Genomic DNA, 16,167 nt, shown 5'->3' with positions numbered 1-16,167 from the left:
CATGAGCTTAGTCTTACTGCATGGCGTGGAAGCCAATTTGTCCCCTTGTTCCCACTGTCCCTTTGATGTGATTGATCAGCTCTTTCCTTCCTTGCTTGCAGTTGGCTAACTTCCCCAACCTTAGCTCACTAAAAAAGCAGCAAGTTTAGCTACATCTCATTAAGATACAGAAACAGATAATATAACTGAAGAAAAGGGATGGGGGTTTCCATCCAAATTCTTTTCATTGCCCATCTCCCTCCCTCTGAGATATCTTATCAGGACAAAGCAGCTGGAGCTTGAGACAGCCACTGACCTTGCACACTGGTGAAGGCCAGATCCACATGAGCCATCAGCCTCTGGTGTTTTGTTTTTTCCTTAGCTGTTACATGGACGTCTTATTCTCAGGGATGGAGAAGGATGTTTCTATTTTGTCCTTACAAACTTTTGTGTTTCATTTCATGCACTTATCATGCCCTTTTAAGGTCAGATTGTATTTAATACCAGTTGGATGCAAAATAACCCTCCTGGGTTTTAATGATATCCAGTGCCTCTTTTGTGCTGATGAGTTGTCTTTGTTCTTACCACTCTTCTGTAGCTTCCCTTTACTTTATTATGATCAGAGTTCCATAGCAATCACTGTCACACCCCCAGTATAGTAGGATTGTTTGAAATCTGTAATAGTAGCCCAGCTTGCCAGTTGGAGCATTCAGTCTTTAAACATGCAAATAAAGGAGTGGTCTACTAGTTGATGATGTCACAATGGCTGTTTCGGCACCAGGAAATGATTTAGAGGAGCCCAAAGTGGACTGTTGGACACATAGCACCAGTTCCTTATTCCTATCTATTTATTTTTTGCTGTGGTTGGCAAGGAGTGCCATATTTGATAGGGCTTTTAGCATGCAGAAATTTTTGGTTCAGACAAGACACAATGACATCCCAGAGAACAATGTCCTTGATGTGTGTATCATTTGGGGTGCTCAAATTTTATGATGGGCTTTAGAGACATCTTATTTGTGATTGTAAACTGGAAGCATCAAGCTTGAATGCGTATTGCACAAAAATAACCATGATGATTTATTCTGAAGTGGACAATATGGAATAATTCTGGGGTATATAAATTTCAGAACCTTACTTGGCTAAGTGTTCAGGTTTTACACAGATCAGGAACTGGAAATTACCTGGAAACAGTGGCATTGTTCTTCCATGCAGCAAGATACATTACAGAGTAATGTATCCATAACATGGATAATGTCTCCCTAGTGAAAAGTCATGGGCTTTGGACTTCAGTAGCCAGACACTTTTTTATAGAACATTTTTATAGAAATGCTGATCCTCTCATGGTGTGTGTCCTTCTCTAGACTTTGTAGAGTTATTATCTGTACTTTTCACATTCGGAGCGTGCCACAATGTGAAGACCATATTTTGGGTCTGAAGAGTGAAATAACATGTTTCCTTAAGACCTTAAGAAACTCCACAGCCCAATTTCAACCCCTATGCCATTTGATTTATTTATTTATTTTTGCCAATCAACTCTTTTCTGCAAACCCTAAAATAAAGATTAATAATCTGTTTTATTCCAGGGGCCTTGAAGTGATGCACAATCAATCAATGCAAACACTTTTAAAGCATTAAGTAATAACACAAGACCAACTAAAAGCAATCCAACCTCCTCTTTAAAAATGTTCTAAAACCATACAAAAGCCAAAGGCCATGTGAAAAATTATTTGCTGTCCACTAATGCTCAGAAGGGATGTAGCCAGCCCAGTCTCCCTGAGGGAGGGAGTTCCACAGTTAAGGTGCTGCTACAAAGAAACCCCTGTCAGATGTACCCACCAGCTCAGCCACACTGGCGGGGTATGTAACAGGGACTCTGCTGATGATCTTGGGTTTGGGGCAGGCTCGTATGAGATGAGGTGGTCAGAGCATCCAGTTCATGCCAAGCATTCACAATCATAATTGAGCTGTGATTTGGTTCTCATGTAATCATCCCTTTCCCTAAAGTTTTTTGTACTTCTCCCTTGACTATTGATACCTCTTTCTTGGATGGATGATGAAAAGTAAGTTTACTATTAGTACAAAGGAGAGAGGGGAAAGGAAAGGGATGAAAATAACATGGATAATGTTATCAGAATTATGTTAGTCCATTGAGTGCTGCACATTTGGGGAGTACAATGACACCATCTAGTGGCTGGAATGACTAACATTAATGGAAAGCAGTTGTTTCACTCATGGTCATGGAGGCTGAGATGAGATAAAACTGAATTGCAAGTAGAAATGCATTCAACTCAGCGGGCCCATCTGCACTTCAAAAATAACTCAGATTGACACTTTAACTACCATGGCCCAGTGCTATGGAATTCTGAAGATTATAGTTGTGTGAGACATTTAGCCTTTCCTGTCAAAGGGCTTTGGTACAACAACAAACTACAATTCCCAGAATTCAATAGCACTGAACCATGGCAGTTAAAGTGGTGTCAACCTGGATTATTTCTGCAGTGCAGAGGCATCCAAAGATACTTATTTCAGTTGGTCATAGTTCTCCCAACTCCTGTACCTCATGGCCTTACCCATCCTGCCCATAGTGAATAAGGTGTTTTCCCCCCCTCAATCCAGCTGCAAAGCCTGTAACTATATAGAATTGCTGGAGTGAAAGTAAGTCTCCCTTATCCCTTTCCGCCTGGCAATTTATGCTAGCTAAATTGGAGGAACAATATCAACTTGCCAAGATCTAGACTGCTTCCACCAGTTCCATCTTTTATAAACAGTAATTTATTCCAATGAGAAAGTAAAGAGCATGCTTCAGTTTTACTGTGTTGGAATCAGGGAGGTATAACAATGCTTAACTTTACCAAATTGTGCCCCAATTTTCCAATTTAAACTTGGGTTATTTCTGAATCAGCATCTTCCCTCGAACCCCTTTCAAAGTTTTTTTCCCTTTCTACCCATTTTTATCATAAGATGAATGTGTATATGAAGCCATTGTTCACAGTGTGCTTCTTTTTGTCACAGGTAATGAGCTATACAAAGCATTTAGAAAACAGGCATAAGAGGAGTTTTTAATAACTATAAATGCACAATGACGTGTCCATAGACACATTATTAATGGGTGAAGACAGTGTATGTAACTGTATGTAGCTGTGAGTGAACAGGACAGGGTTTCTTTTTCTCGATGCTGTCATAAAATAAAGATTGACAGCTGTGGGGATGGAGGTGGTACTGCTTCTCTGCAATGACTCACTCTTCAGGGCCTTCATTTTATCTTAAGACAAATGAAGGAGAACAGGGTTAAGAGGTAGGGTTATAAAACTGCAATAATCTTGCTGAAGAATAACCAAATGCAGTATGACACTGAGATGAGGCAGCAGGACTTCATATTGCTTCTTGTCCGCAAATGATGCCTCGCGTGCTCCATCTTTATGTCTATGTCTCAGCTATGCATCTTGTGTTTGCAGATTTGCAGAGGGAGTGAGAAGGCTGCTACAATAAGTGCGATGTAGTTCCTGATCCTGTCTGATCTTGAAGGGCCAGCAGGGCCAGCCCTGATTAATACTTGGATGGGAAACTGTTAATGAATACCAGGTGCTGTAGGCTATATTTCAGAGGAAGGAACAGGCAAAACCACCTCTGAGTATTCCTTGCCTAAGAAAAGCCTAGAAAATTCACAGGGTCCCTATAAGTCAACAGACAACTTGAAGGTGCACGCACACAGAGAGAGGGGGGGAGGAGGTAGTGAATTAATGTAAACTATTCCTAAAATGCTGTTGGACTATTTAGCTACTTATGGTTGTTAATTATCAGGCAAATGTCACCCAGGCTCTTGCTCGCCTACAAAGGGCTGGGAGGGTCAGCACTATTTTTTTCCTTTTGTTCTTTGCACTCCAGACATTGTGAAGCCTTGAATCTTTTACCTTTGAATATTTGCTTACCTTTAGGAGCCCTTTTGAGTAGAGTGACAGGGGTGGGGGTCTCACGGGCAAACAACATTAAATGCCTCCCTGGGAGTAAGTACCATTGAACTCAGTAGGACATACATTTGAGTAGACTGTATAAGATTGCATCATATGCCATCAAGCCTACAACTACTTTCCTAGGAACAAAGTTTTTAAAATGAGGCAGAAAATTAGAGGGGATGGAAGGAACACTTATGACATAACCACCCAGGTGTGCTCCAAATCCAATGGGAGTGCAGGTGGGCAGTCAGAACAATGGGAAAACAGAGAAAGGCTATTTGATTCTGCAAATATGCACATGCTTAGCAAAAACATACAAACAAACAACCCTGCAGCTACTGGAAACAGGTGCATATAATAGAAACATCCACTTGTACCAATAGGACTATATGATGGGGCCCTTGTGGCTTTCCAAACTGATCTCAGTTTGGATTAAAACGGATATGCGTGGCAGTAAAGGGGTCAAATTGGGACAGAATACTATGCAGTGGAACTGGGATATAGCTCTTGTGTAGATTTGTCCTTGGTACTTTTAAAAAATGGGTCCAATAGAAGAAAATGTAATAACACAAAACGCATGGATGCTTGTACAACTGTCAAGTTATGTTATTATTTTAATATCAATATATATTAAGCAAAAAAATGGGTTCAATCTGCCAGTTGGGACTGAATATGTAATCTTTTACTTGCAATATCTCTTAGTATATAACCATTTACTTTTATCTGATTGACAGGGGGATCAATGTATTTGGTTAACAGAAATACTTAGCAAATAACTGTTAAAAATTGCTCGAAAAGATGTTCACAAAATATGCATACTCTTAAGTAGACTGCAGGTTGCAAAATAGCTCAGATTCTTGTGTCTTTGTAGCTTTATTAGCTGTGCCTTCTTCTTGTGGCAGAAGCAGTCATGCCTAATTTAGACAAAGATAGTAAACCACTGATTAAGAAAAAGCCTACAAGTTCTACTTGTGGTGGTTTGTCCTCCTTTGCTCTTCTGACACACTTTTGGTAAAGATATTGAGCACATTTTTTTAAAAAAAAAACAACAACAACCTTGAACCATATTGTCTGACTGCTGACAAGCTACACCAGTGGCCATGTGCATAAGCATCAGCATACATTTGCAGCATTGAGGTCGCACCACTACATTGATTTATCATGGCACAGTGAAAAAGATATGACTGCCACAGATGGACTCATTTCATTTCTACAGGTGATGGACAGCTCAATGCCTCTGATCGGGGAGCACATAGAGGAAGACAGACAACTAATTGCAGATCTGGTTGTCTCCAGAATGACTCAAACCTTCCTGGCTGTGGGATCTTCCCCTTCACCTCTGAGACCTTGGGTAAGAACAGGAATAATCTTTCAGAGAAGTCTTCATATTCTCATAGTTCTGACAAGAGCTTTGATGAACAAATGTACTCAGTTTTTCCAGGGCTTCCAGAAAACAAAGCTGCTCTGCATAAGATAAGGAATGGTGGTACTAAAATTATTCCATAAATAAAACTGGAGTCATTGTGGGTAGAGCTAGAAAAATTACAAGTAGTTCTATAATTAATTTTGTAGCATATGACTGCAGGTTGCTTATAGAGTAGATAGAGACTGCCTAACCTTTTCCTTCATACATTATTTCTATGAGAATTAGTGTGATGCAGTGGTCAAAGATTCTGACTAAGGAACAAAGACACTAGAGAACAAACTAAAGTTTTTTATTATAGTAAAGTTACTGAAGGGATTATTCTAATGTGGGTCCATCTCTAGGATGGTCCCAGAAAAGAGTGGAGGTGAGAAGAGAAGTGGAAACATCCCTAAGAGTATCAATTTACATCACAGAGGAGTCAAGATTGGTAGACAAGGAGGGAAGTCACTGCAGGTGAAACTATCTAACCCTATTACTACTGCCCACTCAGAGACATTGGACGTTATCAGACAAGGGAAATTGGAAGTATAATCCAATGGCAATCCGAATGCAATCATGGGGTTTAATGTTATTGCGTGATAGACTACCACACATAATTTCGGGCAATGGGAAGTCAGTCCAAATGCAATCATGGTGATCACACGCAATTTTGGGCAATGGCAAGCTATTTTCGGGCAATGGGAGGTCAGTTCGAACACAATTCGAATTCATGTAAATTTGCTGAACTAGCAAATTCACGTGAATGTGTTCTGGCCCCACTTTCTTTTCATTCAAAATTGAGAAATTCCTCCCGTGTGATAACTCCATTAACTCTTTCAGTGCAGGGCGTTGTTGCACTTCCAACCATTTTCTCCTGAAACGTCTTTCTCGGAGCTCCTTTTAGCCACCCTGACTATTAAGGAAATGTACATGCACATATAGCTCTGTCCTAAAATACATTCAGAAAGAACTAGAAAGTGGGGATGAATTTGCATATGTAGTTTTTCCTATGACTCAGGTCCAGACCATCTAAAAGACCATATCTCCCCCATACAAACCTGTAAGGGTTTTAAGATCTATGGGGGAAGGCTTTCTCTCAGTCCCATCACCATCACAGGCTGGCTTGGTGAGGACATGAGAGAGACCCTTCTTGATGGCTGCTCCCACTCTCTTGAACTTCCTTCCACCAGAGGCTAAGGTAGCCCCCTCCCTGTTTTCCTTTCACCAGGAGGCAAAGATGTTTTATTCAAGCAGGCTTTTAATGTATAACCGTGTCAGGGAGGCTTTTATACAGGATCTGTGCTTTAGATATGTTTTTAAATTTTGAATGTTCACATAATTTTATACTGTTTTCAGCTAGTTGATTTCAATTGTCTTTTAAATTGTTATTGTAAAGTTTTTATTTATTTATTTTTATTTTTGGGTCAGATGCCTTGAATCCCTTTCTGGGAGAAAGGTGGCATAGAAATTAAATTAAATTAAAATATGCTGCTCCCCTATAAGGAAATAATATTCACAACCACAAACGGAAATACTATGCTAAGAAAAGCAGTGAAAGAGTGAGAAACAGCCTTTAACTACACATATGGTTGATAAAGCATAGGGACTTAGGTGTGAGCACACCCTATATAAAGAATACTGGAGCAGGTTACCCAATTTACCAACAGAACTGTGCATGTAGAAGCCATCCTCCAAAAACAGAAATTCATATAACGTAAGAGTGGGATTACTCATGAAGGTCAAGATTTACAGGACTGTCTTTTTAAAGGTAGTAATCATATGCTCAGTGCTGCTAAATTTTCATCCCTCCCAGGTTGCTGATGAGTTCTCCTGTGAAAGCAAGCCATCTCTCACAGTGACTGGACCCATATCTCTAAATTGAAGCTAGAGAAATAGCATTCCGTTGCTACTTGAAAAAGCACATTACTCAGTACAAGGACTCTAATGCTTCCACTAACATTTTCCACTAAACTCCACATTCTATTTTCATTCTATAAAGGCAAGGGATACACACACACACACACACACTAAAACAATTCATTGCTACAGGTCCTCTCCAATCAGGCACCATGCCTATGAATACCAGGGGCTGGAGAACAACAACAGGAGAGTTGATGGGCTTTAGGCTGCTGTGAGAAATGGATTGCAGGTTAAGATAGATCTTTGTTCCCAAGTAAGAATGAGCTTTGTCTAGCAGCTCTAGCTAAACTGGAACACTTCTGAATTCCTTTAATTCAACCAAACAGAACTAAACACTTGCTTAATGTTTTGGTTGGCCTTTAAATATTTTTAGCACTATCTGGATCAACCTCCATGTGGAAATTTTTAGACAGAAATTCTACGATGTACTGAAGAGTAACTGCTATTCCTTTCATGTTACCACAATATAGGATTTAGTAATGGCAATCACTGGCCACCACCATACTGCTGGACACTTTGTAGTGAATCCTCTATCTTCCATATGTTGTTCAGATTTTTATCAAGAAGGCTGGATGGTTAGGATATTGCTGCATCTTGTCTCACCTTACTAAGATAATGTATTCTAGCAATTACTTAACACAGAAATGGTATGTATTTACCTCTACAAGAACCTAAGTGTGGGTCCTGGCTTTATAAATTTATGATACACTAGAAGCAGGTCTCAGAAATTTTTACTGTACTAACCATTACTGTTGGAAACTCCCAGTCCCATGGCTGTTTATGGAATTATGGACTTCTAACCCCCCTCCAAAAAAAATTGCAAGCTCTTATTGGAAGACCATGGACACTTATTTAAAATAACTGTACAAATAAAACTAGCTTGTCCCTGTAATAGCAAGTAAACTTACACCCACCAAAGTTCATCACTCTACACATGAAAGCAGGGGTGAGACGTTTTGGAATGCAACTCCCACATTCCTATACCATTGGCCATGCTGGATGGGGCTTCTGAGAGTTAAAACATGAGACAAGTGGAGGGCCATAGATTCTCCTCTTTAAAGAGGAGACTTAATTTAATCAGTGCAGATTGAAGTAACAGAAACTCTGGTCCAGATCTGGCTCCCCTATATATGTTTTTAACAGGTGTCTGTTAGTTTTGCAAATCAGTTGTTATAATTATGAAGGGTTGTGTTGGCATTTTTCAATTCCCTCCAATCAAAAGACAATTGTATTGCCAGTGCCACTACAAAATAACTTCTTCATACATTACCAGCAATACACAGTATTGTCCCTTTTGACAAGTTTGCAGAGGCTCTATGCTGTTACAAACAATGGATAATACTCCTATACTTGACATGTTTTAGATACTCTGTTGACTGAAGTATTTTTGTTTTTCTTTCATTCTGTTTTGGTTATCTAGCCACAGTCAATGAAAACACAGATACAGCCTCAGCCGGGACCCCAGCTTGGACAGCTTTCCCAACCCCGACCGCCACCTCAGGGTACTAATTTCCAACTTTCAAGACTTCTCACATTTCAAGATGTTTGGGGGAAAGCTTTATCATGGTCTCATCACCATTACAGGTGTAAATAAGCAGGGAGAGGACATGGAAGAGAGACTTCTTGGTGACTGTTCTCATATTGTAGAATCCCCTCCCACAGAAAGCTCGATTGGCCCCTTCTCTGTTCTTTCTGCCAGCAAGCAAAGACCATTCTAGGGCTGTCTCCATGGGCCAAAACATCGATGTTGCCCGCAGCCTTTCATCACCCTGTTTGGACAATGCAGGCCATTAGCCCAGGCCATGATCTGACCTGATCCCGGTTAAAAGGGCCTTAGTACAGGTCAAAATGACCCACCATTTGCCATTCATGGAAACTCCAAGGCAAACCTCATCATAGAATCATAGAGTTGGAAGAGACCGCAAGGGCCATCCAGTCCAACCCCCCCTGCCATGCAGAGATGTGAAATATCTGAAAATTTTGAAGCCATGAGAGGGGGAAATTTTTTTCCTGGGGGGAGTGTTCCAGGAAAAAAAATTGGATTTTTTTTTAAACTGGAAAAAGTGCAACATTAGCATGTTTTACAGACTGAAAGTTACTCTGTTTCTTTAGGAACATAAAATATAACTATGTAAAATTTGATTTAGCATAAAATTATCACAATTAGTATACTGTATTAAAAATGCAGTGTATTCAAACAATTATTACAAATTGAATTTACTTTAAATATATATATATATATATATATATATATATATATATATATATATGTATATATATTGTAACAAATGGAGCAACAATCTCCTGAACTATATGGAATCTCTTTGGTTTTGCTAGTTATTGCAGAGCAGGCAACAAAAATTTGAAAAAAAGAACCAGAAGAAATCATCAACATTAGTAACAAAGACAAGTATTTATATCTCCTCTCCACAGTATAAAACAGACATAAAGCACCCATTCCCACAAAAACAATGGGGGGGGGAGAGAGTATGTGGAAGAGAGGAGAGACTAAGATTCAGTACATAGACATGACATTTAATCAGACTCATTTTCTGAGCTACAGTATAGTTATCGGTATCAGTCTCTGTTTCTGCTCCATTATGTTTCTCATCATCACAGTTATCATGGACTGCTAAAAACCAAAGGCAATGGGGGTTTTCTCACTAGTGGCAATGTTGGATGGTGGTGAGGGAGTGCTTGGCACTATCCTATCCAGAGTCTGCTCAAAGGCAGCTGTTTAGCTGTAAACTGGTTGTGCCACAAAGCTCTTTTAATGGGGTATGCTGCACTTTTGTCTTAATTACTATGTTTTAAATTATTTTAAATCAGCATTTTTAAAAGAGTTGTTTACTTAATTGTTTTAAATTATTTTATTATTAACGTTTTAGCTGTACTTTGTTTTAATCTATGTCGTAAGACCTGTTTTGGGTCCCATGCCACACGAAAGGCAGGCTAGAAATACAATAAAAGAAAGATATAACATGGAAGAAGAGATCATGGAATCATCAGTAAATACTATATAAATGAGAATACAAGATTATGGATCAGGTATTTTGGCACTAGGCGAATGACTCACAGGAAGGCATAAACCCAGAAATAAAGCAGGAGCAAAAAAAAAAAAAACAAAATTAGATCTCTTATTTTTTACAGAGAAGAAACGTTTTTAAAATATCTTTCTTCCCAGACGTCCCATTATCTAACTAGAAAAAGAAACAAAAGCAGTGCCAACAAAAATTTTACTAGTACTGGAATATATGTTTATTTCAAATAAAATGGCTTGAATAACAATGCTAACTGAAATCATACGTGATTAAAAGCTGAAGACCATATTTTTTAAATGGTGGGTAAAAGTTGTTATTAATGTGGGAGGGTAGGTTAGAGAAGCAAGAATTGGAAGAAAGTTCTGTTTTGTTAAATTACAGAAGAGTAAATCATGCAGCCCTCCAGATGCTGATGAATGTCAACTCCCATTGGCACTAGCCAATACAGCCAATTGTGGGAATGCTGCGAGTTGCAGCTCAACTTCTGGAGGGTCACATTATTTCCACCACCAAGTTACAGAAATAGATAAACGGGCTTGAACACATAAATGGTTGAGTAACATAACTTTATATTGAGTTCCTAAAGGAAATGGAAGAGAGAGTGTGTATTATTTTAATTGACACTGCTTAAACTTGCAATATTTGTTGAGTGGTACTTTGTACCATACTAGATGATGAAAAAACTACTTTCTAGGAATACAAAATAGCCACGGTGGAGGACTCAAGAGCTGTCACCCACAAAAGTAACATTTCCAAGTTCTGCTTTGTATCTGGATCATTTGTACAGTTTATAAATAATATTACGATCACATTTCTAAAAGAAATTAGCTATAGGTCAAGGAAATCTTCTAGCATGCCTCCAGAGGCTATTCTTGCTTCAAAGTACTTACATTTTATTTAAATGCATCTCTTTGCTCTAGGGGGGCCACGCCAACCTCAGGGATCACAGCCTGCACGCACAGGAGCTCCACCCCAGCAAAGGCTCTCTCCGCAGGGTCAGCAACCACAAAGCCCTCAGTCCACCTCACCACAACAGCAGAGATCACCTGGATCTCCCCAGCAAACCAGATCATCAGCCAGTAGTTCACCAAGCCAGTCTTCCAAACCAGGCGCCTTCCCTCCTCAGCAGCCTCGACCTCCAGCTCAAGGACGAGCTCCTGGTCCACAAGGGTCTGGAGAATCAACCAAGCAGCAGGCCCCTCCACATCCTCATTTAAAGTAGGTGCCTTTTTTGGTAGATGCCCAGCGTAATTTGTGATGTAACCCCCACAAAACAGAAGATAGATATCAATATTTCTGAAGGAGAGAGTAGAGCCAAGCAAAGTACCATATATACTCAACTGTAAGTCGACCTCATGAATAAGTTGAGGGCAGGTTTGGAGGCCAAAATTATGACCCACAGATAAGTTGAGGGTAAAACTTAGGGGAATGTAGCAAAGGATCTAAAGGATGAAGCAAAGGAAAACAACACCAAAGAACTTGTAAAATTCCAGCAGGCATAACTGTTTGTGCTCATACTAAAGGCTGGATGGATGAAGATGTAGACAGGAGTCAGTGCTTCCATGACAGATTACACTCTTGTCTTTTGCAAGGGATGCTTCCTTTTTAAAATAAGAGTTAAAGTACAGTACTTACATTGACCCATGGATAAGCTGACCCAGGTTTTTGGGGTCAATTTTCAGACTAAAATTTCTAGACTTATACATAAGTATATACAGTATATAGAAGAGTAGAGAGCACTCAAGCAGCTGAGCTATACCCACAAACTAGAGGTGAAGGCAATCCCAAGCCTAGCCCTTGTGTGTACAAGTCAGTATGCTCTGAAAGGATATTCCTTCCCATCTTTCAGTCACAGTTTTAACCCTTAGGAAAGTCCACATCTCAAAAGATTTAATGGAGCTGAAGACCATCACTTTAGTATTGTGATGGTCTTATGGTGGTCCTGCAAATAACCAAAATCACAAAAAAATAAATTGGTACTGAGAACCGATTATTATTGTTGTGTGCCTTCAAGGCATTTCCAACCTGTGGTAATCCTATCATGAGGTTTTCTTGGGAAGTTTTTTCAGGGGTTTGCCATTACCTGTAAATGATGCATTGGTTTTTTTTCCCTGACAAATGAGGGCATGCTATTGTTTTGTCATTTCTGACTTATGGCAAATCTATCACAGTGCTTTCTTGGCAAGAGTTATTCAGAGAGGAGGTTGCCTTTGCCTTCCACTGAGGCTAAGAAACTGTGACTTGCCTATGTTCACCCTGTGGGTTTCCATGGCTGAGCAGGGATTTGAACCCTGGTCTCCAGAGTCCTAGTCCAATACTCAAACCACTACACACAGGCTCTCAAATGAAGGCATAATGAATTTAAATTCCAAATATAGTAAGTAATGTAATTAGTAACTAATGTTTTTTAAAGGTTACATGACAACTTACTTTGGAAATTGTTGTAAAAAATATTACTTTTAAAAAGTAACTTCCCAAACTTCCTCTAAAAAGAACTACCATGTGCTGGTAAAAGCATCCAGTTTTCAGTGTATTTTGTTGTCTCTTTCCCACGTTGTAAGGGAAATGTCCATGTCTCAATTCTATTTTTCCCTCTCTTTTACAGCAAATCACAGTCATTGACAAACACTTTCAGCCTCTCAGATTCTTCACAACGGGGAAATCCAAATGAAGATGAGGCAAAAGCTGAAACCATTCGCAACCTGAGAAAGTCATTTGCTAGCCTGTTTTCTGATTAATCTTTTAAAGTTTGTGCAGTTTGGTTGTTTTTTGAAAATTCCTGTCTTTTTTATATTCCCCTATCCAGTCTTGTCATTAAAATTACCCATTAGTACATATAGTTTCTTTTAAAACACATTCACACATACAAATGAGGAAAGTGTCAACAAGCAAGAGGAATTTAGTCATTCACATATCCTCTTGCCCAGCTCCTGGGCCCCTTTGTAGCCATATATCTGGACAATGCATACACACATAAATATGTATGATATATTCATTCTTTGCCCTCTATTCCAAGTCTGAAAGTAAAGTTCGTGCACAATTGAGCTTACAATTGTGTGGATGAGAGGCCAAAGTCAATAGGATACAATTATATTGCCCCAAAGCTACTTTACTGTGTGTATACATAAACCCAAAGCCAGTAGAGTTATCTACTTGACTAAACAGCACCAGTTATGTTTTTAAGTTTACTCTGTTAAGAGAATCACACTGACAATAAAAGAACACCAGCCATGCTTCCCCACATAACCCAGTGACCACAATTTTCAGGATACCCTTTTGTGTAACAGTCCTTGCAGAACAAACATCTTTGACATGGTGTGTTCATAAGGTGCGTCATGAACAAACACAATGCTAGAGTCAGTTATCCAATTGCTCCTGGTTGTAGCATGCCCAGTATATTAGACCATGAAGCTTCATTCTGCAGTTGATTGAATGGCATTGGTGGCAGGTCACTTCACATTTTTTTGGTTTATTCCTTCTCAACATGCCAGAGAAAGAATCCAGCATTTTATCTTGTTCATTTCTGTTTTGCTGGGAGTAAACCAAGTAGAAGCTCCCCATTGCCAAGGGACACAAAACAATCAACTGTAGCACAAAGCTCTATGGTTCGTTTAGCCTTCAGTGGCTGAAGAGCAGGGTATAAATACAGTACTGTAAATGTTTAGCAGCTACTACTGCAAGCTGAAGCAATCAAGTTACGTGTACTGGCATGCCACTCACTCAAACCACTCAAAACCAAACCTAATAGATCACAGAACTTTTTACTTTGTTTATATAAAGAAGGATCATTTCTAGACAGATGCCCCCTGGAAAAAATCCATTCTAATTCCGATATGCAATTAATCTGGTATCCCTGTAGTACTGGGGATGGGAATGGCTGATGAGGTCATTCTGATTCAAATTGTCTTGTTCCCTTGTCCATAAAGGTGAAGCCTGTACAAGATTTGAAAGCCTCTAGGTAAGGGAATTAAAATACAGAAATGCTGTCTTAAGAATAGCGTATCCTAGTAAAAGTATATGCAAGTGTTTGATTTACACTTGTGAACAAGCACCCATACTGTATTTCAGATAAGGGCTAGGATTTTACACCCATCAGTTCCTTAGAGAAAGCAAGATCAGTGTTCATTAAGTATATTTTGAAGCAGCCACAGATCTAAGTTGGCAGAAATATTATAAGGAAAACTCTTTTTAAAAAAGCATCCAGGTAGCTATCTGCTAATGGCAGCAAAAACAGAGTAACAGTGCCACAGGTTGAATTCATGGCATAACAATATGCACTCATTTACCAATCTGACTTCCCCCCCCCCACAACCCAGCTGCCCAGTCTCAGAATTAGGCTCTAGTATCCTGATATTGAAGCATGATCAGGTTACATATCATCATAAACATAGTATGAAGAAAGTCCATAGCTAGAATTCTAACTGTTCTATCTGAAACCAAATAATTTGCTTGACTTCCTTTCTACAGCACTATCTATGCAACACTGAAATAAATAGGACATCAGTCTGGCACCACACATCAGACAGGAGGAAGGTCCTTGATGTAAGGGCAGCTGGATTCTATGATAAGGCTACCACAAAGATGTCATTTGCCTTCTCAGCACTCAATTAGAATAGCTAGGATTGAGATCATAGTTTGTAGCCTGCCTTCTGACCCCTGTATGTTGTGAGAGTAGTTTATGCTTGCTCAGTACTGAAAGATGTTGGTTTTTTTGTTTAACATGTTTTAACTCTGAACTTGACTTTCTCCTGCAGCTCTCCCTCTCCCAGCAACAAATAAACAGGCTCACATATTCTGTTCTGGTGCTATTTGCAGGTACCCTGCAGAGTATGGCACCCAATGCACATTATACTGGGCAATGTCTAAACACAACTAAAGCCATCACTGGTCTATGGATTTTAGCTTTTTTAAAAGTCTTTCCAATGAAGCCATTTGTTTTTACTCCAGTTTTGCACATATCACACAGGATAGCAATATAACAGTTCTACATCCTTGCCTGAGCTGATAAGAGATATTGTTTCAACAGTTGTAGGAATACAGTTTCAAATATTAACAAACTTAGTTTTCTATCAACTATTAGTATAGATTTTCACAGTAATACATCAAAATCTATAGTAATTAGAAACATTGAGACCCATGTTCAAATGCAAGCTCTAGCAAGTCAGTCTTAGTTTAACCTACCTCACAGGGATAAAATTATAGCCCTTTCCATAGGAGTGCAATAGTACAGTAAATATATCCCCCCTCCAGTTGCCTTTTTTGCCATCAAAAAGGTTGACTAGACCAGTACAGGTTGTTGAAAAGGACCCCAAATACCTTTATGGCAGCAGAATGGAAATATGCCAGCATGCTTCCTGTAAGTCTCTTATGACAGTTGAGAAGGGATCTTCAGCATCACATCAAAATAAATCCCCAATTCAGACCTATTTTGAGAATACCTTAAGACATGGTTCCACTGGTCCAAAACACACTGCAGAAATAATCAAGTTTGAGACTAGTTTAACTGCCCTGACTCAGTGTTAGGGAATTCTGGGTACAGTAGTTTTGTGTGACAGAGGGCTCTGGTGCCACAATAAACTACAATTCCCAGGATTCCCTAGCACTAAGCCAGGACAGTTAAAGAAGTCTCAAACGGGATTATTTCTGCAAAGTGTTTTGGACACAAATCATAATTTAGGTTGGTTATACCACTTTATTTAGCATATAATCCTGAAGTGTAAAGCTGTATCATTAAACACTAATGTTAGGATTATCAATGCCATTGTATTTCTATGTATGGTTGTGAAAGCAGGACAGTGAAGGTGATTGGGGGGGGGGGGAAATCAATTCATTTGAGATGTGATGCTGGAGAATAGTTCTGAGAATACCG

The 16,167-nt window shown here is 39.3% G+C and overlaps 1 protein-coding gene across 2 annotated transcripts in view; it reads left to right on the top strand.

The window, feature by feature from the left end:
* The window catches only part of SYN3 (synapsin III), a 1,385,441-nt gene extending 1,370,757 nt beyond the window's left edge, over positions 1-14,684 (top strand). For both annotated transcript variants that reach the window (XM_042466641.1, XM_042466642.1), the window contains exons 11-14: positions 5,149-5,283; positions 8,678-8,759; positions 11,219-11,516; positions 12,904-14,684. In XM_042466641.1, coding sequence (XP_042322575.1) covers positions 5,149-5,283; positions 8,678-8,759; positions 11,219-11,516; positions 12,904-13,036 — 648 coding nt within the window. In that variant the 3' untranslated portion in view covers positions 13,037-14,684. The remainder of the gene's footprint in view (positions 1-5,148; positions 5,284-8,677; positions 8,760-11,218; positions 11,517-12,903) is intronic.
* The last annotated feature ends 1,483 nt before the right edge of the window (positions 14,685-16,167 follow it).

Source organism: Sceloporus undulatus, chromosome 5 (assembly GCF_019175285.1).
Source record: "Sceloporus undulatus isolate JIND9_A2432 ecotype Alabama chromosome 5, SceUnd_v1.1, whole genome shotgun sequence".
Lineage (NCBI taxonomy): Eukaryota > Metazoa > Chordata > Lepidosauria > Squamata > Phrynosomatidae > Sceloporus > Sceloporus undulatus.
The sequence above is the reverse complement of the archived record's forward strand: the minus strand, read 5'-3'. Positions and strand labels throughout refer to the sequence as shown.